General features: G+C 40.2%; 1 protein-coding gene across 1 annotated transcript; it reads right to left on the bottom strand.

Moving 5' to 3' along the window:
* Positions 1–1,713: 1,713 nt before the first annotated feature.
* On the bottom strand, positions 1,714–26,940 carry ANKRD10 (ankyrin repeat domain 10). The gene is made up of 6 exons (XM_079972896.1): positions 26,574–26,940; positions 20,670–20,822; positions 19,186–19,277; positions 7,766–8,001; positions 6,415–6,510; positions 1,714–3,376 (listed from the first exon to the last, which is right to left on the bottom strand). Exons 1-6 carry the CDS (start codon positions 26,772–26,774, stop codon positions 2,919–2,921), a joined length of 1,236 nt encoding a protein of 411 aa, XP_079829022.1. The 5' UTR covers positions 26,775–26,940; the 3' UTR covers positions 1,714–2,918.
* Between the last annotated feature and the right edge of the window lie 82 nt (positions 26,941–27,022).

Here is a 27,022-nt window from a genome sequence, read left to right as displayed (position 1 = left end):
AGCACTTACTTCTAAATAAGCACGCTTTAGTAACAAAAGCACAACTTATGCCCATTAGGTGCAACACCTTATCTCAGGGGTTGGGAATGTTTTTGGCTCCACAGGCTAGTTCCTTATTGGGATTGGCCTTGCAGGCCAAATCTGACAGGTAGTTGGGGATTCCCAACTATTAAATCACATGGCACCATTATGTCACATGAGGGAGGGGGGGGGTCTGTTTTGCAAGTCTCTTTGCCACTTCTCAGATAGAAGTCCTGCTTGCCCATCCCACAGGCAACAAAAAGGTGTGCAGGGTTTTTAGGAGCCAGCCATACCCTCCAGTCTTCCATTGCATTCACCATATTTTTTGTTCTATAAGACGTACCAGACCACAAGACGTGCCTAGTTTTTGGAGGAGGAAAACAAGAAAAAAAAAATTCTGAATCTCAGAAGCCAGAACAGCAAGAGGGATCGCTACGCAGTGAAAGCAGCGATTCCTCTTGCTCTTCTGGCTTCTGGGATAGCTGCGCAGCCTGCATTCGTGCCATAAGATGCACACACATTTCTCCTTACTTTTTAGGAGGGAAAAAGTGAGTCTTATAGAGCAAAAAATACGGTACTCCACCTATCTGGTTTTCTGCTTCACCCCTAGTAGTTAACCAGGATTCCATGCTCATTGAACACGCAGGGTCCCCACTGCAACCCCCCAGCCCCCTCTGGCTTGCTACTTCCCCTATTGTGCATGAAAGGTGCTGTTTTGGTTATGTAAGGATCTACACTTGGATAAAGGAACTCACCTTTTAATATACAGAGTAAACTCAGTATGAAATGATCCCAATCAGCATTCTTTTAGTGATATACTAGATAGCTATTTACGTTGCTTGTTTCAAGAGTGATACAGAGGACCAAAAAAGAGTGACAGAACACACTATTTTTTTAAAAAAACCTATGCACTACACATGTGCAAGCCATGTTGATGGCCAATTAGGACCTTTTAGCCCTGCTGCTGTCATTTCTTCCTGCAACAGCAAAGAGCTTCCATGTGGCTATCTGCAGAGAAATTCCAATGCACGAGCACTTCTTCATATGCAGGGGCTCCTGTGAATCAAACTGTGAAACAATGTCCTAAATGTGTAGAGCCTGTATACTTGAGCAGGTACAACTATTACAAGAAGTAGTATCTTACATGTGTGCCATGCTAATGGGATTTCAGTATTAAATTAGTGTGGGAAACTGTAATTATCCAAATAGATTCTCAGATTGAGTGTGTATATGTTTATACATGTTTTAAGTCCTAAGTATACAGGATGACTTTTCGCTAGTGAACCACATTGAAGCCCGTATGCCTTAACATTGTCACACTATGTTTTATTTCAGTTTTGTCCCTTACTATGCTGTGTAGTATTTCACTTCATAATGGGGGTTTCTGTGGTTTTTCATTTTTCTCCCCTTGATAAATGCTAAATGCACCCATCGTGCTCCTGAATTGTGAGAAATAGCAAAATCAGAGGTTGAATTACGTTTTATCCAGGACTAAAAAAAACCCCCCAAAACGCTATCTGCCTCATCCTTCCAGTAGGAGGCTCCATCCCTATTAGGAATGTCCCCTAGCAACATCAGGCAAAATTCTAATATACTGTTCACTTAATGTCACCGCATATTGAAAAGCTCTGGCAGCCAAATGACAGACGTAAGACAGATACTGCTGCTGCACAAAAACACAAAACTAAAATGCAAGGTGGAGTTTGCTTGTTTATTTTAAATTCAGTTTGTAAAGGTCCCTTTAGAAACGAAAAGATACAAACACAAGTTAAGCACACAGTTTGCTTTTAGTTCAACACTTTCTTCATCCATCAATTTTACCCAAAATCACAAAAGTAATATTACAAAGCGTTCGCAGTGCACGCCTACATATTCTGCATATACATCTATTCACTCTTCAAACAATGCATTTCCATTGAATTTGGCTTAAAAAACAACACCACCACAGCCCCTACATCAGGCTGGAAATATATAACATTTTAAAGCAATGTGTTTTTCCTCTTAAAAAAAGAAAAATATATTCATGTTATACGAGTAACAAAACATGAAGCTGAAATATATTGACCAGACAACATTTCAACGAGTAACAGGTTTTCTTTTAAAATAATTCACATACATAGTAAAAAGGTGCCATCATGCCATTCTGTGAGCTATGGTAAAATAGCATGCATATCTGCAGCAAAGCAAAAGGAAAAAGTGCCCCGTTTCTGCTTTCAGTTGTATACTAGTAATCAGTTTTGTGAACTTTATAATACAAAAAGCAAACCATTTTTTTTAAAAAAAGCAGCAACCCAAATATAACTATGAAACAAAACGTATCAAGAACTATATAACCACTACTTACTGCATTTATAAGTAGTTCGTTTATTAACTTATTAAAAGAAAAGCCACTCCTTTTGAGAAGCGAGGCAACAGATTGCGTCAAATGCTTTTACTGTCACCACCCACTCCTTGCATAGTCATAGCTGGCACTGATATTGCTTACCATAGTCTCAACAGATATATCTTAAATTAGAGAATTTGTACTTTCCTAATATCAAAAATGAGATTCTTGCCACAAAGTTTAGTTTTAAAAGAGCTTAATTAAAGAGAAAAACAAAAGTTCTAAAGTACAGTGTTTATAAGCGTAGGAAAAAAAGTACAAAACTAGAACTCATCATAAAAAAGACCAAACATTCCATTGAAAAAGCACCTATTCGTATAACTAATGGATTCTGTGCATGCAAAACTAGAAGCATAAGGCTATCAAGTGTCAAATTCTCTTAAACAACGTGTAAAAACTGTTACTTGCTGCATCCTTCAGATTATACTGCCCCCCCCACAGGCAAATTACATTGCTTAGTAGTATTTTTCCAAAATATGTTCCGACACCCACAAAAAATATGGTATTGACAACTTTAGGAACCATGATAGAGATACATTGTACCCAAGACAGTATTATCATATTTCTGTGCAACTTTAACAGAATTGGAATGTTCAACAACGCTGTTAAGTTCAGGAATACTTTCGGCAGTGTCCCCGAAACCATGGTAATGTCCGTAGTGCAATGTATCTCCGAGATCATCCACCCATGATGGCCTGCTTGAAACAAGGCTACTTGGGCTTCCATTCAGATGCAAAGAGCCACACATTTCGGAAGAGCCATTTACAACCTTCTCTGGTTCCTCAACACTATTGCCCACACTGATTGTATGTTTATTAGCAGAGGCTAGTGCATTAGGTGCTATCAATGTTAGGCATTCTTCGTGCCTGGCACTCATTCCATTGAGCTGAGCTGGGGAAGTGAAGTCCAAATGTCCATTGACGATATGTCCATTTGTCAATGCATTCAATATGGAGTTACTGCAATTCATATCTGCGTCAAGAAATAGACCCGTCACCACAAGTTGACTTGATAAAAATAAAAGCTCTCTTCCATTTTATTGCAGTTTTATTAAAATATTTCCAAATTAAGGTCAAAACAAACCCAGTGCAGCCTCATGCTTTAGGCAATTATAGTTTACTAATACACCTTAGAAACAGAGGTGTCTGGTAAAACATTTTATAAACAAAATTTCTGTACAAGGTGTAATTAAAATTTACATAATGCTGCTCCAGCTAAACTAAGCTCAAAATGTTAATCTGTTAAGATCACAATCCTGCACATGCACTTCCTTGAAGATAAGCTCCATTGAAGACAATGGAATTTATTTTTAAGTTAAGATGCATAGGAGTTGTATGTAAGTACATTTCTAACAGTTATGAAAGGGATCATACAAAACTGCAAGCAATATTTTGGACAATCCCTACTATGAAATACAAACTAAACGTGTGAGTAGTCTGGAATTTCAAAGCATTAAAGGTTACGCCAATATTAATTAACTCTGCTTTATTAAATTTCAGATGAGCACACAGTAAAGCAGGCATACCAAAAGCCTTATGCAAATGCAAGAATGATTATGCAACATGTCTTAATATCAAAACTTATTTTATATCAATCTTATATTTAATATTAGACACAGAATAAATCTATGTTCTTCCTTAGAGTGGAATTTCAAGTCGGTACAACCCTGCTGCAAAAACACCATGAATGGCCACAGCAAAATGTATAGAGATCTAGTGTTTTTAAAAATTTTTGCAACAAGCCAATGGTCTCTTTTCTCATTACTTATTAGTGCAAAATAATTGTTTTCTGTAAACATTATCTCATTAGTTATACTTCTTTTTTAAAGAGAATGTTTATATGTAATGGGACTAGAAGCAGTAGCAGGACATAAAAATATCAATTTGGCAAAAATAAATTAAATCACCAAGGTAAAATATTCTCTTACATGTAAAAAAAGGCATTCTGTGTTTGACAAGTCAGTATTTTACATGGATTCTAGGGATGATCTTTGGGCACATGCAGAAGTTCATGAAAAAAATGAAGGTGTTTTTGCCTCATAGCTCAATTTCAGCCCTGTTTTGGCAAAATGCTATATTCTAGCAATATTACACCCCCCCAAAAAAAAATATCATTCAGTGTATTAGAAAAAGGGAAATATTATTTGGCATACCAGTATTTTATATCAGTATGTTTAAAAGAGGGCAGCATCTGTTAGCAGAATGGAGGAGGAAGAATTTTTTGTGATTCCCCAGTTCTCTACAGCAGATGTGGGGAGACTGTATTAGATACCATGCAAAATCATTGGGCACTATCCAGTTGTGACTGTCAGCTAGCAGAAATGCTCATACAATGAACTTTCCCTTCCTCTCCTTCCCCTGCAGCCATCCAAATTTGCTTTAGAGAGTTGGGGGACACTCAAACAGATTGTGGGATGGGGAGGACAGCAAGGGGAAATCTGTTCCAGCAACAATGAGCATCACCCATTAGTTCAAATATAATGGAAACAACTCAAGTTGTTACGTAAGTTACTTAACAGCCTTACTCAACAAAAAACGCCTCATTAAAGTTTGTGTAAGATTCACGTAGGCGTGTTTCTAATGACAATATGAACACTTACGTTGAATTTACTGGGACAACACAATGTGAGGAGTTACAATTAGTTTTCTATTTAAAAAGCAGTATCAAGGGTCATTAGATTCTGCCCCCTTCCATTTTATACAGCAATGACTATAACCCAATCCACTTTATGTTCCTATACACCAGAGATGAGAAATATTCTCTCCAGAACGAATGTGCACATTACCAGATGCAAAAGTGCATCAATAAGTCATTTAAAATATAGAACTACCACCAGTCTGAAGTTTTAACAGATCTGGGCTGATCCAGATTGTTGTGTGGAGCATGAAAAACATACTCTAAGAGAATAGTGTGCGCAATCATCTCCATTCATCTCAGTGGAAGCTGAAGCAGCTCTGCACATTGTATGCTCTTTGCATGCATTTGGCAGCTTTCTCCACTGAAGTGACAGAGGAAGCCCTTAGGAGAAGAGATGAATTTTCATGCATTTCCAGCAGCCCTTGAAATGGGAAGAGTGACTAATGACTGGGCTTCAACAAAGGAGTACGAATAGGATTTTCTTCATGGGTTGCAAATAGTAACTCAAGCCCCAAAGCATCCATTAACTATCAATTTAGTTGAATACTAACAATAAAACCAAGACATAGATATCAGGTTGGATCCCTCAGTCCACTCTGGCAGCTTTAATAGCCCCCCCCCCCAATGTTCCAAGGGACCCTGCTAAATGGGTTGTGGTATGCCCCTCCAGGTAAAATCTGAAAACCAGATGGAGGCACTAGGTTTTGCGATTCCTCCCCCCCTGCACCACATTCAGGAGGGCCCCCAATACTCAGTGGGACACTTTCAGGGTACTGTCACGAGCAAGACTCATTAGACATGCTTGCCCCTGGACCCATCCTGTTGCTTTAACGCACTCAGGCTACCTTCGAAGCAAAACTGGTAGCATTTGCCGAGCTAACTTTACAATCCTATACACTGATCAGATGATTATTAAGGCAGTGCAATCAGCTTTACCTTTTTTAATTACAATAAATAATTGCTGCATTAATCAAATGCTGAATATTCTTCCAAGAAGCATGTAGGATCACCTCTGATCAAGGCACAAGGCATGCAGGTCTCTAGACAGGAAAAACCACGTTATCATCTATCTGGATCTGTCATCAACATCTTCCCTCATATCTTACATCTTCTACAAAACTGATAATCTTGCTATTTTAAAAAAGTATTATAAAGGTATTTTAGCAACGCAAATAAGTTTTAAGACTTTGGGACATGTGCAGTAAGATTAAGTTAGAGATAATATGCATACTGATTCTTGCAACGACAAGGAGTCTGCATTGCAGAAACTGTGTATATTTCAATCTCTTTGGGTCCAATAGAACCACTCTTCTGCATGGTATCTTCAACTATTTGAATGCTGTTGTGGTTTACAGGAAACTGTCCACTCCCACCTGATATAACAGGAAATTCTCTATCAACATGCATATTGTCAGCATCATCTTCAGTTCCTCCATTTATCACAGATATCAGACCACCAAAACTTTGACCTGTTTAGGAAAGAATGATTTAAACTGGTGAATATTTCTTATTTAACTACAGTAACATTTTATAGGTGGAATTTAATGCTAGGCCTACTCAGACCAGCCCCTTCAAAAGTAACAAACACCCCATGGACTTCAGTAAGTCTAATGGACGAAACCGTATCTTTAACAACTGTAAAGGGAAAGGGTAAAAGGATCCCTGACCGTTAGGTTCAGTTGTGGCTGACTCTGGGGTTGCGGCACTCATCTCGCTTTATTGGCCGAGGGAGCCGGCGTACAGCTTCTGGGTCATGTGGCCAGCATGACTAAGCCACTTCTGGTGAGCCAGAGCAGTGCACGGAAACGCCATTTACCTTCCCGCCGGAGCAGTACCTATTTATCTACTTGCACTTTGACGTGCTTTCAAACTGCTAGGTTGGCAGGAGCAGGGACCGAGCAACGGGAGCTCACCCTGTCACAGGGATTCGAACCGCCAACCTTCTGATCAGCAAGTCCTAGGCTCTGTGGTTTAACCCACAACACCACCCGTGTCCCTTTAACAACTGTAGTTAGCATATTTAAGATAACTCACAGGGAAAAGTAAATTGGACAGGAACATTTTGAGACAGTTTCACTGGCATGGTTGAAAATAGTTCTAAGTTCATACAAGTTTCTTTACACAACAGTGGACCACACTGCGGTCTACATTTTGTACAGCAACTACATCACGGGGCATGCACAGCATCTGGTTTTATGTTTTTAAGAGAGGAGAAAAGGATGTGGGAAAATAAGAGTTCTTCTGTAGACAGAGATTTGGGTTGTGTCTGTTGCTGCAACACTGGGGTTGCACTGGTAAAAGGGACTTGTTTTTCCTCTCCTTCCCCTATATGCCGCCCCGCCCCCATCTGCTTGAGGGTTCCCCAACTAGATTTGAGGACAAATGGGGGGGGGGGGGCCTGGAGGAAACAAGAAAGTTCCATTGTGCAAACAGAAATCTCTTGTGACTGTAGAGCTGCCACCTCCAAACTTTTTTTTAGCCAAGAAGAGTTCTTGGAGTAGTTGAAAGAGAACAGAGTTTGGGGGGGGGGGCGGCAAACCCTTCGGTACATGCACATATTGCGAGCTTTAGAAGTCTCCTGAATGAGCACTGTGCAGGTGCTGAACCCACATGTGTGAGTGCACAGAGACCACAAAGAATCACCATGGTTTTCCATTAGGAATGAATTGGGCCTCTGCATTCAAACTACTTTCAAGCAAAAGTGACAGAAACCCAATGCCTCACCTTCAGTCCTAGCTTTCTTCATTCCAACACTGTTCATATCTTCAAAGGATCGTTTTCGACTTATGCCTCTACCGAGGAGACTGGGGCTAGCATTCTGATGGGCCCCGTTTAAAGTGCCATTGCTATAGAAACGGTTCAGCGGGCAGTTCTGGAGGTTCAAGAGCAACTGAGCACATTCCTGGAAGCCCTGGGTTTGTGCAAGATCTGCTGCTGTCTGGCCACTGGCATTTCTCAAGCTGCACAATACAAATATATTGAATTATACCCCATAATAAACATAACCTGGTGGTTGCTGCTGATTCTACTAAGGTGATGAAAATTTTGCAAATTCCCATTAAGGGTTTTAAATTATCAAATGTTATATTATGTAACTAATCCCTTAGCACATATCTGTATTCTAAACAAAGTTTGGGAAGCAGTACAATTAAGTATCATGTGACACAAAAAGTAAAAGCTTCCTATTTAAATGTCAAAAAAGGCTAAAATTTCTTGCCTACGGTCTGAAGTATCTGAACTCTTACACAAACTTCAGACTCTTAATTCAACTCGTCTTATACTAATTTATTTGATAAAATGAATTATCTGAACAAAATACTCGAGAAAACTGTTCTAGAATAGTTGTCCATGGCATTCTAGAATCTAACACCACAAAAATACATCGCCGTTCTTCCTAATCACAAAAACTAGGTATGCACGTGCAATAAATTCTTTACATATATATCCACATATAGTGCTTTATTTTGCTACTGTGGTTTTTATTAAGCTCACCGCTTATTTCAAAATTTGTGACATCATAAGTAGTAATATATTATTCACTATTTTAGCCCATGATCATGGGTACAGAAAGATTTATTAGTCTCTGAACTTCTAAAACTGAAAGATGGTAAGACAGATGCAGTTTAAGTTGAGGAATTCATGCTTTGCCTTGACAATGAAAAATATTGACATAGTTTCTGTCTCTTTCACACATACTCTAAAGGACAATAAAGTAGTAATGAACAAAATAGCACAAAAGAATAGCAAGGAAATGTTCCCTAGGAAGTCCAGGAAGAGCCAAATACTTGTAGTGATGCATGAGCTTCTTTTTTAGCTATGTAGCTAATTATCTGTGAATAGGTAGATGGACCAATGAAGGAAGATTTCAGTGAAAGAATGTAGCTTATTTGCTAGATGAACCATCTAGTGTGTGACTGAACAACAAAAAAGTTTTTTAACAAATGGGGCAAGCTATCTGAACATAGATGAGGGTTGGCATAGGGTTCAATAGAATCCACTTTCCTCACTCCACTTGCTCTCTCCAGTCCTGAGTTCCAATGGGACTGCTTGGGAACACCTCCCCTAAAAGAACTTGGCAGCTCCACTCCTTCCTAGGCCTGAAAGTTACTTGGGCCACTGGGAGGAGGAAAGAGGGCTCAGAATCCAAATCACCTATTAGACACAAAACTGTGAATGGAGGGGCAGTGTTGGATTATTGTCATTGCATTACGGACAACCAGGAGGCAGCAAACTGCCAAAATGGCAACAAGACATAGCCTATAGAGGAATGTGAGATTCCACAGCAGAACAAGATACCCCATTCACCATGGGTCTGACTTTCTACTTCAGTCCCCAAGCCTCCATGCCTTTTTTAAAGCTGTATTGAAAGCTCCAAGTATAAAGCAAATAAATGGCAGGAAGATAGAATCAATAAAGTGGAAACTCAGAGTTTTTGAGAGTGGAGATTAATAAGAATATTAAATCTCAAGGATTCAACCTTAGGGAATTTCCCTGAAAAAAAAAGAACAAGAGGAGTGTACAATTTTGTGAAGGACATTTTATAAAGCAAAATGTCACCCATTCAGCGTGGCAAATAAAAGATAACCCGGGGCCCAGACTAGCACATGCTAAATCTTGGAATAACAGGAGCAAGGGAAAAAGAAGAGAAGAAATTGCATAGGTTTTTCAAAAGAAAGCTGTTCCATTTTTCTATTCACCAAAGCCACTAAATTTAAAGGGGAGGTATGTGTGAGATCTAATTAAGACTTTCTCAAAGCTTCCTTTTCTTATAAACACCTAGAGACTTTCATGTTTTCTGTTAAGGAAGTAGTATCTGATGAAAGCAATAAGCTTAAAAGTAGTATCTGGGAATTCTGAGAAAGGCAGTTGCAAGGATCAGCAAGAGGATCTTCAAGAACAGAATGGCGCAGAAGTTTATTTGCCCCAATCCCAAGAATTAAGGCAGCTTTTATTATTTCAAACCTACCCAAAGAAAATATGAGTATGAACATAAGGGAATACTGCATGTTAAAAGAGTGATTGATTTGATCTATAATCTTGGCCCTCTAACAAAAAAGCAAATGCACTCACAAAGTATTGTGAACTTGATCACTGGTATACAGATTAACCTGCTAGTGCAAAAAATCTAGATCATTAACTTGTAGCAGGCCTTGAGACCTACTCAAATACATCACTTTGTGTTACGAAGAAAAGGTCAAGGTCAAAAGAGTCTTCCTGTTCATTTTTGAAAAATGGTCCTGCAAAATGATTCCCTTTTTGCTATCATTCTCATTCAATCCTATGATACACCTGGTTGGCTTCCCTCAATGTTTTTTTTTACGTGAAACAAATCGTAACTGGTAGTAACACATAACGCTGGAACTAATTTGAGCTTTAAACCGGAAAGGAAAAGATACTTAAGCAAGAGCACAAAGGTTTTATTCATCGAGAATAATTCGTGAAATAGAATCGAAGACAGAAAAAAACAGAAATCAAGCCCTGTTGAAATGTTGCACCTAGATGGCCCTTCTACCCCTCATGAAATAGTGCAAGCCTGCGAAGACAATATACAAAGATCAACATGTGAGATTGCAAACGAGCACAGAAGTTAGACTTGTCCTGCTGATATTAACTTCTGTTGCTGCTGTTGCAATAAGAGATGGTTATATGCTTTAAAAAAAACAAAACCAAACCAGACCTATAATCTTGGATGGTGGGAATAGAAGCTCTCTAATCTAGGGTGGCATAGGACATATTCAAGAGTTTACCGAGATAAAAACAGGAATACTAAAGTTCAGAGGTTGGGGGGGGGGGGCAAGAACTGTGTCCTTCCAAATGCAAAAGGTCAGTTTGAACAAAATTAGTAATCCAAATGCTTTTGTTGTGAGGTATCTGAATGTACATATAATGTAATACATTATAATATAATATAATATAATATAATATAATATAATATAATGTAATACATGATTAAACTTCATCTGAGTTAAATTCTTTATCTTCTGACCTTTAACAGTGATGTACATGTATACCTTTGTTTGTAGTACTAAGGGTAACATTCATAGTAGATTTCTCCCCCTTTGTCTCATCCATTTTCCTCTTGGGCAATGTGCTGCTTCCAGAATCTTCATTACTACTGATTAGTCTTGACAAGGAGTCTTCTCATCTGTGGATCTCACTCTTCTTGTTTTGAGTTTCCATTTAGCTATGTCACCATGACATCCATTCTAGGGCCATGATTCATTTGAGACTGTTGTGATATTATAAACCAACTATTAAAGGATGGCAGTGATGCAGCATACAATCTTTAAGTATAAATATATTGCAATCTTGCCATTAAGATTCATGGGCATATCAGACTCCAATTGATCAGTCATCCAGTAGATATTCCTTGACTACAATAGGAATTTCAACCTAATCCTAAATGCAAAGTTAACTTTCACTGCAGGAATCTCAAGTGCCAGGAGATTGCTCTCTGTCAGATATATATACTGTAACTACTGCTTCTTTTCAATAATGTGACCTAAGAAAAAGGGTAGTCCATCCTATACATGTGGTCAGATAATCGATTTTTCAAGATAATTCCAATAGGATGAACTGATTTAACAGGGGGAAATACAGAGAGCAAACACTTAAGAGCATCAACCTAAAATTTTTAATCACCTTGCTAATTACAATCATTGAGGCATGATTCAAATTTCCAAAAAGTATCCCTAGGAGGTTTATAAACATACAAATGCGATAGGGGGGTCTACTGAGTTAATTTTCTGAGTTGACAAAAGGAAACTTGCCCCTAGTCTTTTCTTCCTTGCAATTTTGCATCTGGCTTACTGGGTGGAGGGGAGGGAAAGGGGAGTTGAATACCACTCGCATCCTGAATGTATCATCCACTTATAATGTCACATACTTTGAACAAAACATAGGCCTACTTAAAACTCTAAAAAAGGGAGGGTTAAAAAAGTTTTTTAATTAAAAAAACCCTAAATTGGGGTGATTGCCACTTTATCTGTAGCTTAAAATGTTTCTTCATTAATGCCATGAGACAATCTTAAGAAAATAAAACCTCAATTCTTAATGTAATATGCCCATTTAAAAATAATCAAACTTAATATATTGTTAGTTTACAATTTTTTTTATAAAACTGTAATTAGGGTAAGCAAAAGCATGCAAATCTATATATGCTATATCTGAATTCCTAGATTAGCATTAAAACCAATCACCGCAACAAATACCTCAACAGTATGCCTTGTGTGCAGAAAGGAAGCGATACTGAACATTCAATGCCACAACTGTAAGGTTTTCGGAGAAGCACCTGTGGCAGTTTCAGCAGTTTCTATATGGAATGCTCCCCCTTTCTAGGATTACTTGAAAAAATCAAGTCAATTCGAATTACGTAGCTGTAAAACATTGACATGTGTAGTTTTTATAGTTTCAGAATCTTCTCTTTGATTTAAAAAAAAAAACGGGCAATGGTGCATAAAACAGGAAACTTACATCATAAGGGATCACATATTTGCAGGCAACATTAAGATTAAAAGTTATATTAACATACATAAAGTGCAGTAGCACATAATTATTATTAAGCCATCATCATGTGACCACCTTAACAATGAGACAGAGCGCCTGACTCAAGCACGGACTCTCAAGCACGGATTTTCATCCTGAAGCCCATTGTAATTCTGTCAGTTCTCTGAAATGTAAACATGATATGTACTAGAAACAAATTGTCAAGTCATGGCTTCCGTTACTTTAAATTTTGGTAAATTGCATGTAAAAAGAATTACCAACTATGCCTACACGAAAAAAGTAGCTAATACATGGGATTAAAGAATAAAACTCTTGCTACAGCACTGCAGAAGTGAACAAGTTTTTTTTTCCATAGGCTCCTCAGACCCCAGCCTAAGACCGTTAAAGCATTAAATAAATAATAATAATAATAATAATAATAATAAGATAAAGAAGCTAAACTGAAAGTTTTAACCCTTTGGCATCCAAAAATAGAAAGTACAACAGAATGATCTTGAAACTGTGGCGAACAAATAACAAAGAGACCAATTGGGGAAAACTTCACTTAAAGAGTTACTGCAGAAATGTACTGCAAACATACATAATTATGGTGCCATGTTTTCATTTCACATTAAATAACTTATCTGTATTTTTTCAGCATGAGGATTATTATATTTCTTCTTTGCTTCCGTACTTTGCTTTACAAAGATCTTCAAGTTCTGATATTGAATACGCAGATATGGCTAACTGCTCACCCCTATGTTCTCCCTGCTTCCTACTTCTAACATATCTTACTCTAAGAGCCTTCAGAAGTTTCCTTCACTGTTGCCATAAAGCTGAAATAAGACTGCAGACAGAATTTTAAACTGTGTTTTCTTACGAAAGGTTGGCAGGAGCTGGGACCGAGCAACGGGAGCTCACCCCGTCACGGGGATTTGAACTACCAACCTTCTGATCGGCAAGCCCTAGGCTCTGTAGCAGCTAAAATGCAATTTCTAAAAAAACCTAATATCCAGGCAAAAATTTAACAGGTTGCCTTTACAGTGCACTGGAATGTGTACGTTGAATAAATATTAATAAGACACTGCCTTTCTGAATTAAATGTGGTCTATGGAACTGGATGTTAAGTAACAACACTGCTGTCTACTTTTACAAACCAAACAAGAGGAAAAATTACAAACATTTCTCATCTTCCTACCAAAATATATTACAACCTGCAGGTATAGTGTATTCATGCTTTGAGACAGAAGACAATCTTGAGACTTCATAAAATCATATGTAAAGTGAAGATATAATTGGGAAAATAAAGAATGGCTTGGATTCCACGGGAGCCCCATGCAATATATATTGTGAATGCTTACAGAACCAGCCTCTGGTAAGCAGAATGATGAACACTGGCTGCATATGCTTCTCTTCCCTACAAACCAATACAAAAGCTGATACATTGAGGAAGAGAATCGAAATCATGGATTCTATGGGTGAAGACAGAAAAATGGTGGGATGCACCAGCTAGGGAACCCCCAAGTGAAGAAGGCTCAAGCCCAGGGATTGGTGGTGGGAGGATGATGAGTGGTCAGAGGGAGAAGACTGGGAGGTGGTATTGTCAGAAGCTGAAAAGCTAACAGGGTTGTGAACAGGGAAAGTTTGTTGCAGAGAGAAGTTCAGAATCAGAAGCAGGAGAGGAGGGAAGCCAAGAGCCAGAGATGAGTTGGGCTGGTGAAGAAGCCAGAGTGCCTCTCCCTCCTGCTGTGAAAGCCCTTCCCTTGGTCTCCCAAGACCAGGAATGGTAGGGAGGAGGAGAAAAGACAGGTGTGCCCGGAGAGTCTGATTGCTTGGGATGGACCTGGTAGAGGAGCCTTAGGCAGTTTGGGAAGGTGGGGACACAACTGCTTCACCTACTGAGAAGAGCTGCTGTGCTCATTAGGCATGACTCCTCTGAGCAGACCTTGTTTCTGGCTTATTCTTGACAGCTGATGTAATTTAAGTCCTGCCACATCCATCAAAAAGGGGAAACGTCACCTTTGTTCTGATTACTTTGCTAACACTAGGCACACTGTTCAGTTTATAAATGTAGATTAAAAGATTGGGGACCCTGAATCTATTTATGGTCCTAAATCTTAACTTGTAATGGAACAAATAGTGCACATTTCTGCCTTCTATTTAATAGCGCTATAGAAATGAAACTTGTTAGTCAGCTTCATAGCAAAAGAACTGTAATGAGCCAGCAGTATTTTGCAGACCACAGTGATTCCTATTTGGTCTTGGACTCAATTTTGTGGTTGGCAAAGCCCACTCCAGCTAGTTGTGAACACATGAACTTTTCAATGAAAGATACTACATTCATGACTCTAGAATTCTGTGTAGAAAGAAATCTTAAATCTAATTTGTATTGTTACAATTATGTAGCTGCATGTTTTATATTTAGATGCAAGCTGGTTGCTTTCCATGAGTACGGGCGGTGCCTTGGCATTAGGTAGAAATTGTAGGTTGGGGTACTCTCCCCTTGGACTCCTGTTCTGCGAGACCCCTTTGGATTCTCCTGTGAGACTATGGGAACCTGTTGTCATATATATGCACACAGGTTAGGGTGTTTCTTCTTCCTCCCTGGGATACCCAAGAGTTGAGCCAATTCATTCTGTCTCATCTCTACCATCTTTGTGCTAAAACCTAAAAGCTGTTAACAAAGCGCTGTTCACAAAGGAAAACTTGTGATTCCAATACTCCTTTGTCAGAAATTTATAATGCAGCCCAACTGAACTGTTGCAGCTCTGAAGTAGTCTACATAGATGAAGCAATCCTTCAATTACCTTGAAGTACTTGAAGATGTGGTGAACAGAAGATATATTGTAGTTATAATTAAAAGAATTTATACACCGTCTTTCATTTCTAGAAGAAATACAAGATGTAAGAACCTTGACAGAAACTGCAGGAAAGTGATGAGAGATCTTCTCCTGTTTAATGCTACATACACTCAGTTACCTACAGACACATACTTCAGCTATGTTATAAAAATGTAGATTTAAAAAATATATTTTTATTGACTTTCACTGATGTTACACTAGAAAGGCAAAAGAAAACATGGCACCAAAATTGTACATGCGCTGGTACAAGATTAAATATGTAAAATGCACAAATAATTGTCATTATGCAGTTCTCAAATCAAGTCACTTTATGTATCCACATTAAAAAGTTACACCTCAAACCTTTTATTTATATGAGGACATTAGGACCACCTGCGTCCCTTCTTCTCGTGTCCATGAACACTGAACCAAAGTTAAAGGAGCAACCATGTTTATATCTGTTGGGTATACAGTGCACAGAATATGCTCCAGCTAAAATGAGAAGGTAAAATCCAACAAAACACATCAAAATAGTTTCCACTGGGGTACATTTAACATTGCTGTCTATTAAATATACACAACTCAAGGGATCCAACTTCAGCATTAGGGAAAGCAACACTTTCTTATTTTAATCGCCTTATTTCAGAATTGCTAGGTTTTGTTGTTGTTGTTTTTTAAATTGGAATTGATTAAAAGTTTCAGGCTAAGAGCCTCCCATTCCCAATTAAACTGGCAAAAATGTTATTAGTAAAACATAAAAATGCTAAAGCAAGCAAAATAGTCATGCTTTAAAACAGTATTTCAATTATGAAATGTCACTGTAATGTGAATTTAACATTACAAGATTTTTCACCATGAAAAAGACAATGAAGCCTTGGATGTGTGTTCATTTCAGGCCTAATAATAATAATAATAATAATAATAATAATAATAATAATAATAATATATTATTTGTACCCCGCCCATCTGGCTGGGTTTCCCCAGCCACTCTGGGCGGCTTCCAGAGAGACCAAAAATACACTAAAATGTCACACATTAAAAACTTCCCTGAACAGGGCTGCCTTAAGATGTCTTCTGAATGTCAGGTAGTTGTTTATCGCTTTGACATCTGATGGGAGGGCATGAATGTGCATTACTGTATTGTATTTTTAATCCATGTTTCCAAAATGACAGATTTATATATCTGCCTATGCAAACAAAGTTATATGAAGATACTAGAAATGCATTTTTCCCAATCTTTTTTTTTAAATGTCAGTATTTTAGGTATGGTTAAAACTAAGCTCCACAGAAAACCAAGGTGGAATTCAGTGAAGGAATTCTACTGATATATCATAATACAATTTACACATTGCAAAAGCCATTTTGAATAGCATTACTGAATATTTGTGATCAGAACAAAGTTAGGCAAGACAAAAAAGTATGGAGTGTGTTATTTTTTAAAACTCACTTATTATCTTGTGCAATGTGACCACCTCTTAAACTTCAGTTTTCAAAGCGGATACCTATATTGCCAATTACCTTGCAGTACCTAATGAGAACATCTTTATTTTCAACATCTAGATCTGAAAACTAAAACTGAGAACTGAAACCCTCATATCGTTCTAGTAGTGCTCATGAGTTTTTTCAACCACCTGCCTATGTATAGCTCCTTATATGCCCAACACGAATCTTGCTTACGTAATGCCTGGCATGTTTATGATACTATACAAATGGTTTGCATTACTACTGCCACAACAAAAGCTAATTGCAATGTTCGCAGGTAGATCAGTAAATTTATTATTATGACAGTAGGCATCAAATTAATGTTTGATTAAAAAAATGGCTGCTTTGCATATTTGGAAGTTTTAGTACTTTCAGATATCACATTATTGAAACAATTTAATTCCATATGTTTCCATGCTTGCCAAACACAAAGCTGGTTGTTACCAAACACCATTGTTCTAAAGAACTGCTCCCTGAGATGAGCAGGTGTGTACATATATAACCCAGCATGTAGGAAACTCAAGGTGCTTTGTACTAAGGGGTCACCAATGGTCAAAACCCAGACAGAATGAACGTATATTCTGTGACAAAAGGGGATAGAAAACTGGAGCCTGGAATGATTTTTAAAAATTAATCTACTGAGTAACCTTACAGTAATTGAATCTCATGTCTTATCTGTTGAGGTTCTTTTAGACCCCCAAGGATTTATCATGTTCTAAAACTAAAACAGTACAGAAAGGAAGAAGGGTAACTAAGCTTGTGTTAGAAATCTACTTTTTAAATAAATCATTTGGTAAGAACAGACGCTTTGCTCATACTCAAAAGTTACTTGCATGTTGCCATTTATCACAAATCACTGATGATTTGATAACTGGGGACCGAGTGTTGAAATTCCTGCATTGCAGAGGGTTGGACTAGATGACCCTTGGGGTCCCTTCCACCTCTACAATTCTATGATTCTATGGAGTCAAGATTGTGGGCTTAATGGAGAAGCCAACAAAGGAAGAAGCCAGAGAAAAGCCAAATGTATTAAGTTGGCACGAAAAATGAGTGCTAGTAAGTGCTCTGCTTGCTATGTAATGTCTGAAAGTACAGCAAATATAAATATTTAACAGCAACTATATTCTGAAACACAGTCTTTACAAAATACAGCAGTTTTACTTTATATAGGTCTTATTTTATTTCCCCCAAGCATTACTTCAAACAACTTATCTTGCACAGTAAGTTCTATATCTTCCTGCTATCTCCATTTTTTTATTGTCAGGTTTTCTATTTAAGATAAATTTTTGTCCTCCATTTGAGATGTGGCTCTATTTAGGCATCCGCATTTGAAAACTTCAGTAGAATATTTCATGTTTTAAAAAGGGTATAGACCGGGGGGGGGGGGGGAGAGAGAAAACTTACCAAGTTTCAGGTAAGACCAAAGATTTTGGACAGGTCTAAAGAATTTATTAGAATAATTCAATGGAAGACCTATGAGATATATACTTTTTGAGCAAGACCATTATGTTGAATAACTTATAAAATGTGTAAGAGGATTTAAGGTATCTCTCTATTGAGTTTCAGTATTAGCCGATTTAATAAATGGAAACCAAAGGGTTAAACAAGCACCAAACTCTTACTGTACTAAAAGGAAAGTTTATACTTCAGATTAAGATACAAAGTACTATTTAAATACTAAAACTAGCTGTAAGAGAAAAAGCTAACATCATTTATATTATAAGCCATACAGCTTATACTCAACAGTTCTAGTGAACAGTGCATCCAATTTGTCCATGCGGTATGTTGCCATTGTTTGTGAGATTTTCTGAATGTTTTGAAGAACACAGTACCTTTAAAGAAAAAGTTAAAAGTGCAAGAACAGAACTTACTATGAAACACTACCAATCCTACTCATGTGCATACCTAAAATTATATTCTAACAAATAACTAATTGGTCTGTCATATTTTAAATATAGCTATAGGCTCTTAAATACTTAATAGCTTATTCTACAAAGTGCAATTAATAGTGTTAACTTAAAAATGCACTCTTTCATGGATGACAGACATTGATTTCACTTTTGGCTGCAATGCTATGCACACTTGCATGGGAGTAAAAGGCCACTGAATACAGTGGAACTTACTTCTGAGGAAATGTGTATAGGATTGCACTGTAAAATGTGTAAAGTTACAAGACATGTTAAAGGTACAATACTTAGCATAATTCAACATGTCTAATTGAAATCATCTCAATTAGTTGCCTGTTGTTCTGCGTTTCTCAGTTAATACCTGAGTTTACTACTCTATGTTAGTTAACTAGACACACAACTACTCAAAATATCTCCAAACCTTACTTACTCTATTTGAGCTCCGTGAGCCACAAGGGCACTTATGGACTCCATACTACCAGACCGGGCTGCTTTGTGAATAGGAGTTTCACCACCATAATCCTGGGGGGAAATATATAGCAGATTAATACAAAATATGTATAGGTTAAGCTAAGAATTCTTGGACTGAAGACAAAAAATGGGTAATGACAGATTAGCAAAGCGACTTGGACTGACTATAGGACAGATGTGCAAATATTTGACCAGAGGCAGGTAGAATATGAGTCATGTAGACCTCCAAAGATTATTAGCTACATATCATCAACCCCCAGCTGATACGGCCTATGATGACTATTTTTTTAATACCTGAAAAGCAGTATATACCGTATTTTTTGCTCTATAGGACGCACCAGACCATAAGATGCACCTAGTTTTTGGAGGAGGAAAACAAGAAAAAAAATATTCTGAATCCCAGAAGCCAGAACAGCAGGAGGGATCGCTGTGCAGCGAAAGCAGCGATCCCTCTTGCTGTTCTGGCTCCTGGAATAGCTGCGCAGCCTGCACTCGTTCCATAAGACACACACACATTTCCCCTTACTTTTTAGGAGGGAAAAAATGAGTCTAATAGAGCAAAAAATATGTTATATTTAAACAATACGTAAATAAAACTACTGCTTCAAAGAGCCCCAGGTGTCTTGAAGCATCAACTTCCTACCACTTATTTTGGACAAGCTAAAATTTTCACCTCTCTCTGTTTTGACAGCACCACAGTTTGCATGTCAAATGAAGAGGATAAAAGACACTTTAATTCACTGGGGTCACCTGTACCTCAAAAGTGAGGCAGCTGGAGCACCTCCAAGCTACAAAACTGATCCTTTAGAGCGGTGATAGTCAAACTTGGCCCTCCAGCTGTTTTGGGACAACAATTCCCATCATCCCTGAACACTGGTCCTGTTAGCTAGGGATGATGGGAGTTGTAGCCCCCAAACAGCTGGAGGGCAAAGTTTGGTCATCACTGCTTTAGAGGAAGTGAAACCCCATCCAAAACAAGTTGAAGATCATGAGAATATTGCCCATTCACAATATCTTTATTTTGTCTAGACTGAGTCTCTATTTCAGCCCTCATCCAGTCCATAACCATGGACTGTAGTAGTTTACAACACCACTGTGTCACATGGATATGATGTAAAACGATGTGTATAGCTTGGTGTCATCTGCAGATTGATGACACCTCAGCCCATGCCAGATAACATGTCCTAACCATTTAATGCCGGTATTGAATGGCACGGGAGATGACAACCATGGGCTGGTGCAGTAATGATCCCCAGCATCACCTTCTGAAATAGGTCATTCAAGCAGGAGCAAATCCAGAGAGACAGCTTATCCAGGATACTGAAATACCTCTCTTAAGGATGTATTCAAACAACGTGAGTCACAAACCTGAAAATCTTATGAGTGTACAGTAGTTTGACAATTACAGCATAAGATTAGAGGGGGGGAAACCCAAATCAATACCTGTTTGTTTATGTTGGCTCCTGATTGAATTAACCAGATGAGGCACTGAGGATGTCCTCCGAAAGCAGCAATATGGGCTGGTGTTTGGGCATGACGTGTTGTACAGGCATTAACAGTAGCTCCCGCTCTCACTAACTGCATTAAACAGTCCAGCTTTAGAAAGAAACAAAGAACAGAAAAAGCACATGTTTAATTATACACATCACTGTATTAACCTGGTGTCATATAAACAGCTCATTGTATTAACCTGATATCACATAAACAGTTAAAAGAATCTGTGGCCAATTCCTGTTCACCATAAAGCTTCTCAGATATAAAAATAAGCCATGGTTTTTCATTACAAGAACATAACATAAAATATATACTGTAAGTTGCTATAAGTTTGCATGTGAAATCAGACTATTTTACGTATTTATGAAATTTACAGAGGAATTCTATACATGTTTACTCAAAAGAAATATTACTCCCAGGAAAGAGTTGAAAAGGTTGTCACCAAGGAGGGACTCAGTAAAAACAGTAGCCACAGAATACTCATTTCCAAACTAGATAAAAGGTCACCAAGAGAAGGCAATATTTGAATGAGCATTTTTTAAAGCCAAAAGAATGCAAATATATATGTAGGCAGATATATATGAAAGGAAATGAGAAATTACCAAATATTGTTTGTGTGTTTGATTATGGTTTGTATGTTAGTTTTAATGCTGTTGAAATTCCCTAGGGCCAGGGGTGGGAAGCTAGATCTGGCTGGTAGGACAGAACCTTATTTCTCATACCCCTTGTGGGCCAAACTTGACAGGGGTGTTTTTTTTGGGGGGGGGGGACGACAACGACACCTGTCAATCATTGAACGGCACATCATCAGGTGATGGCAGCACTTCAAAGAGCTGAGCAGAGCTATCTGGAGCTGACTTCTGCAGAAAAATTGAACTTGAACTGAGCACCTACCAACTGGCAGTGCTCAGTTCCAGCTCCACTTGGCTGTACTATTGAATTCATCATGTGGAAGTTAGCAGTGCTGCAGATTCCAGGAAGCTAGAAGTGAGCATCTGCCAGCTGGTATGTGCTTAGGTGAGAGACTCAATAGCACAGCTGATTCCAGCTGGGTTGCTCTCACTGCCAATAAGCTGGCTACACTTTGGCAAGGGAGGCTTGCTGTCACTGCCAATCAGGAACACACTTTAAGTCTCCCAGTTGTGCACTGGGAGCCACATCTGCACCTACCCCTCATCCAACATCACATATAACATCAGGTGTGTTCTAGGGTAATAAAAGACATTCTAAACAGTAATTTGAGCCTGCCAATTCTTCAAAGTACATCAATTCCATTTCTACCATTTTCCACGCTTCATAGGTTGGTCTTGTCTGCTTTGTTAGTGCCATCTTTGCTTTTTTTCCCACACTGCAGAAACTGAAGCAATGCAAAAAAAGCCAAACATGAACCATTATGGACAGACATTTGATTTCTCCTTTTAATCAAGAGTAACTTGATTGCCATTATACTTAAGATACTTTCTAAATGAAGTGTAAAAAGGTAAAGGTACCCCTGCCTGTACGGGCCAGTCTTGACAGACTCTGGGGTTGTGCGCTCATCTCACTCTAGAGGCCGGGAGCCAGCACTGTCTGCAGACACTTCCGGGTCACGTGGCCAGCGTGACAAGCTGCATCTGGCGAGCCAACGCAGCACACGGAACACCGTTTACCTTCCCACTGGTAAGCGGTCCCTATTTATCTACTTGCACCCGGGGGTGCTTTCAAACTGCTAGGTTGGCAGGCGCTAGGACCAAACGACGGGAGCGCACCCCGCCGCGGGGATTCGAACCGCCGACCATGCGATCGGGCAAGTCCTAGGCGCTGAGGTTTTACCCACAGCGCCACCCGCAATCCTAAATGAAGTGCATGTTAACACTAATATATACCGAACCTGCCCTTCATCATAATGGATCCGAGGGCATGTTGATTTCTAACTAATGCTATCAGAGCCTGGAGTGTGTGTGTGATCCACTACAACTCCACAAACCTTTTATAGGACTGTATGCTCTTTCGAAAAGGGTGGGCAGAAACATGGGGGGGGGTACTGTTCTTTGTACATAAGCAACCAAGACCAGTTATTCAATGATTAAATACATAAAACTTTTCAGAAAAAGTAGACCAATGGTTATTGGACAGGTTCAGTTTCCTTTAAAATGTACATTTAAAAAACCTGCACATATGCAGCAGATAAAAGTTTTAATAACTACAGCTTATGAGCAAATTGCAAAGACTTCTAGTCTCTGGTAGAAAATATAGTTAATACATTTAGAAGTAGAATCTGCAACAGAATGCTACTGCATATTATGACCTTCTGAAAACCTGCAGCTGACACAGCAATTGGGCCTGCATTGGGCTCAATGCTATAATGCAGGGGTCAGCAAACTTTTTTGCAGGAGGCCGGACTACTGTCCCTCTGACCTTGTGGGAGGCCGGACTATATTTTGAAACAACAACAACCTGACCCAACCCTCCCTTCTCCACAGCACCGGACGAGCCCCAGTGGCTGCTTACCTGTGCCTTGCAAGCGGCAGGGGCTGGGGCTGGCGGAGGGATGAGTGGCTGGATGATGAGCGGTGCAAAAGGGCTGGCTCTGTAGAGGAGCTGCTTAAAATGGCGCTCAGCCACCTGCAGCTCAACAAAGCCCAGCCCCCTTCCTTCTCTAGGCAGGGTGGGGAGAAGCCAGATGGATGGAGGGAGGAGGCACCGCCGTGGTGTGTGAGAGGGGGTGGGAATGGTGCAGCCCGAATGATCAGAATCCCCACGTCCGCAATTCCCGGACCGTCCGCAGGCCAGATCCAGAAGGTAATTGGGCTGGATCTGGCCCCTGGGCCTTAGTTTGCTGACCCATGCCATAATGTGATGGTAGTGGGGGCTGGCTTCAGATCCAGCAGATCCCCCTGTAGGGCTCAAACCCCCCCCCCATGGTCCATTGTCAGTCTTTTTGTAGGCTGTCTAAACATTCCACTGGTGGCACTTTTACCTGCCTTTGTGTTCTGCAGGCAGAAATGGGAACTCCATGCCACTAGAATGATAGCAGTGTCACTTCACAGGCAGAGGCCAGAAGGCCTGGCTGAGGGACTCCTCTACCCAATCCAACCCATCCCTGCCTGGTTCAGAAGGGGTTTCAGTTGCACTGTTATTATAATAAGCCCTATTAAAATCTATTTTTATCCACCCTACTTTGGGGGAAAGTAATTTAGTAAACACATACTTTGCTTTGGTATGCAAACTGATAATTGTTGCCAGTTAGTGCTGTTAACATGTTTCCAAATAAGATCACAAAGAAATGTCTTACACAGGGAGTAATTAAGCTAAAAGCACGACATACTGTTTATTTCCTCTTATTTATTTATTTATTTATTTATTTATTTATTTCCTACTACTTCATATACCATCCTTTTCCTAGGATGATAGGGCAGTTTACAATACAAAAACACAAAAGTATGTTACATAGCAACAAACAAACAACGCGCTCTCTCCCTCCCCCCCACGTTGAAAGAACATACATACATTAATTCAACAAAGGCCTAGGAGAAGACAAATGTTTTTGCCTGGCGCCTAATAATATCCTAGGGTTTCATCTTCTTGGCAAACACTAGAAGATGACAAAATGAGAGATGAGGAAAAAGAAACATTACAAGAGTGGGAGAAAGGAAACAGAAGCTGCAATAATTTAGGAGCAGAAACTTGGCATGCTGTGTCAGTTTATAAATTTGTTTGTACTTGCTTACACTCACAAAGGAATTTTATTTTTAACGACTGACTATTCTTCGGGTTGCATCCAACTAAATTCTACTAAGAGAAGTAGGCCCACAGAAAATAGTTATGTGTTTTGATAGGGCTCTACAGAAAAATGTATCAGAACCATAGAAAACGCTGAGAAAACCAGTGTACATGAAAGAATCCTGATTACGTTAATCTTCATCCACTATCAGAGGATCATTTCGCAGTAAGATTTATTGTTGCCAAACATAGGCAGAGTCAGAACACTCCCTTTCTTTTAGGACTTAACAACTTTGATGCCATAACAAATACATCAGTGTCAGAGCAAACTGCGTAGGTGTTCAAGAACTTGAACATCACAAACAGGTGGCTGACAGAGTTTTTAATAACAAGTAGCAAACCAAAGTGGAAATTAGGTGAGATTAGGTTTTTACAATAAACTCAAGAGCACCTCTACCCAATCCCATGTGTAGCACAAAGGATTACCAATGGAAAGCAGGTAGAAGTGGAATCTAGCAGTGGGTGTAGTTCTGTTCTCTCTAGCGAAGATAGGAGAGGAAGGTCAACTGTGATTCAGAATTTGTGTAGCCAGATGTGGACGATGGCAACGCTCCTTTAATAGTTGTGTAGAACTTGCTGAGATCTCTTCCACACAATTATCCCAAGATGGAGGCCTTCTCCTCTTCTCAATTTGATTCAACAGGGGAGGATTTTGTAATCCAACATTTGATGGAAAGGGGCAGAATATGGAAAGAAGGTTGCCACTATAGCTCTGTTGTACCAGGGCAAACACCACAGCTCTGCATAGCAACCAAAGACCATGCACAAATAAATACTGGACAAGTATGACATATAGGTGGGAACTACCTGCAGCCCTTCACTTCCATCAGCTTCAGCCAGCAAGGCTAAGGGTTAGAAATGATGGGAACCGTAGCACAGCAGCATCAAGGGAAGACTTGCAACAATAAAAGCAGGAAGTTGTGAACCTAAGCTCAATAATCAAAGAACCACAAATACTTTTATGTGTTCCTGGCTTGCTTACATTATCGGGTTCAAGAAGGGAGGAAAGTGGCTGAAGCAACCAAATGTGAGCGTTTACTAACCATCCTGAACAGGAATACTCCCGATCCATAGCAGGTTCTCACTAGTAACTTGCAACGCTGATGGCAATGCCTGCTTCACCCAGGGGGGGGGGGGAAACACCTCTGTCCCCTTGACAGCAAGATATGTAGCAATGGGCTTAAGAGTGTTGTTCTTAGGCATTCCCTTAGGTACAGAGTTCATGCCTTACTACATCTCTCAGTGCTTCCTATTCTCTTTCAAAATGTGGGGATTTTTTGGGGAGGGAGAGTTATTGGGTTGTTGTTTTTATTGTGATTATATGTAATGTATGTTGTGGTTTTATATTTTAATTTTGTTCTGTGAACCGCCCACCGTCCGGGTATAGGGCGGTATATACATTCAATAAATAATAAGTATTCGAAGCCACAGCTGAGGCTCCTGCACTGCAGGGGCGGGGTTGGACTAGACGACCATGTTGTGGGGTTTCTCTTCCAACTCCACGATCCGACGCTCCCCCCGGAAGGTTAAAAATATAAGCCTCGAGAGCCACAGATTCGCAAAGCGCCGGGTACAAACGCTTCACGCTCCCGAGGCTGCCGCCTACGAGGTCGCTCAGAGAGCGCCGAATAACAGGCTAATGCTGCTCGCCTCCGGGATTTCCTAATTCATCGCTCTCGGCTCGTTATTATTTAAAAATATAAAAGAGGGGGGGGGACCCACACAGGCCGGCTAACGGCGCCGCCTCGCCTGCGCTGACAGACCGCGAGCAAGTGCCGCGCGCCACTCCCCCCTTCCCAAGGCACCTTCTTATCCCTCTCCAATACCACCCCGAGAGGAAGTTAACGGCGTGGGAGGGTTTTTGGTTCTAATTTTTTTTAATTATTATTCTTATTCTAACAAAGACACGAGCGCGCGCGGAATGGCGGCAACCGCGAGCAAGGCGCGAACAAGGCGGGAGAAGCGCTCTAAGATGGCGGCGGCGCGCGCCCACCGGCCGTTGCTCCTCGCCAGCAGCTCGAGGCATAGAACGACGGCCTGGCGCCGCCTGAGGAAACGGCCCCCCTGTCTCTGGTCTCTCTCCCGCCATACCTTTCCGAACTGCGCGGCCCAGTGGATGGGCATCCACCCGTAGAAGGAGTCCTCGGCTGCCAGGTTCTCTCGGGGAGCGCTCTGCAAGAGGCAGCACAAAGCCGGCAGGTCCCCGTCGCGGCAGGCGCGGTGCAGAGGGAAGCGCAGACTCAGCAGCTCCTCGCTGGAGAAACCCGCCTCCGGGCCGGATCCCAGCGACATGGCGGCGGCGGCGGCGGCGGCGGTGCTCGAGCCACGGGAGAACCGAAGGCGCCCGGCGAAAGAAGGCGGGTGGTGGCGAGGTAGAAGCCGCCGCGCAAACAGCCCCGCCGACTGCCGCCGCTGCTGTGTGGAAGCCGTGAACACAAAGGAAGCGAGGCGGGCCTGAAGGGGCTCCGCCCCCTACGAGAGGCGGGCGCTTTGGCCAGGCACCGACGGCGCGGCGCTAGTGGGCCTTCGGCGCGCTGAGG

Source organism: Podarcis cretensis (assembly GCF_951804945.1).
Source record: "Podarcis cretensis genome assembly, chromosome: 4".
Taxonomy (NCBI): domain Eukaryota; kingdom Metazoa; phylum Chordata; class Lepidosauria; order Squamata; family Lacertidae; genus Podarcis; species Podarcis cretensis.
Note: the sequence above shows the minus strand (reverse complement) of the source record. Positions and strands in the feature narration are given on the sequence as shown.

What these genes read in the sequence shown, in the direction of transcription:
- ANKRD10 (XM_079972896.1), bottom strand. Translation starts at nt 26,774, where the DNA reads ATGTCGCTGGGATCCGGCCCGGAGGCGGGTTTCTCCAGCGAGGAGCTG. An exon ending in GAAGAAAGCTAGGACTGAAG is followed by an intron (nt 6,511 to 7,765) that starts GTGAGGCATTGG and finishes TTTCCTAAACAG; the next exon opens with GTCAAAGTTTTGGTGGTCTG. An exon ending in AGAATTTCCTGTTATATCAG is followed by an intron (nt 3,377 to 6,414) that starts GTGGGAGTGGAC and finishes TTCTTGACGCAG; the next exon opens with ATATGAATTGCAGTAACTCC.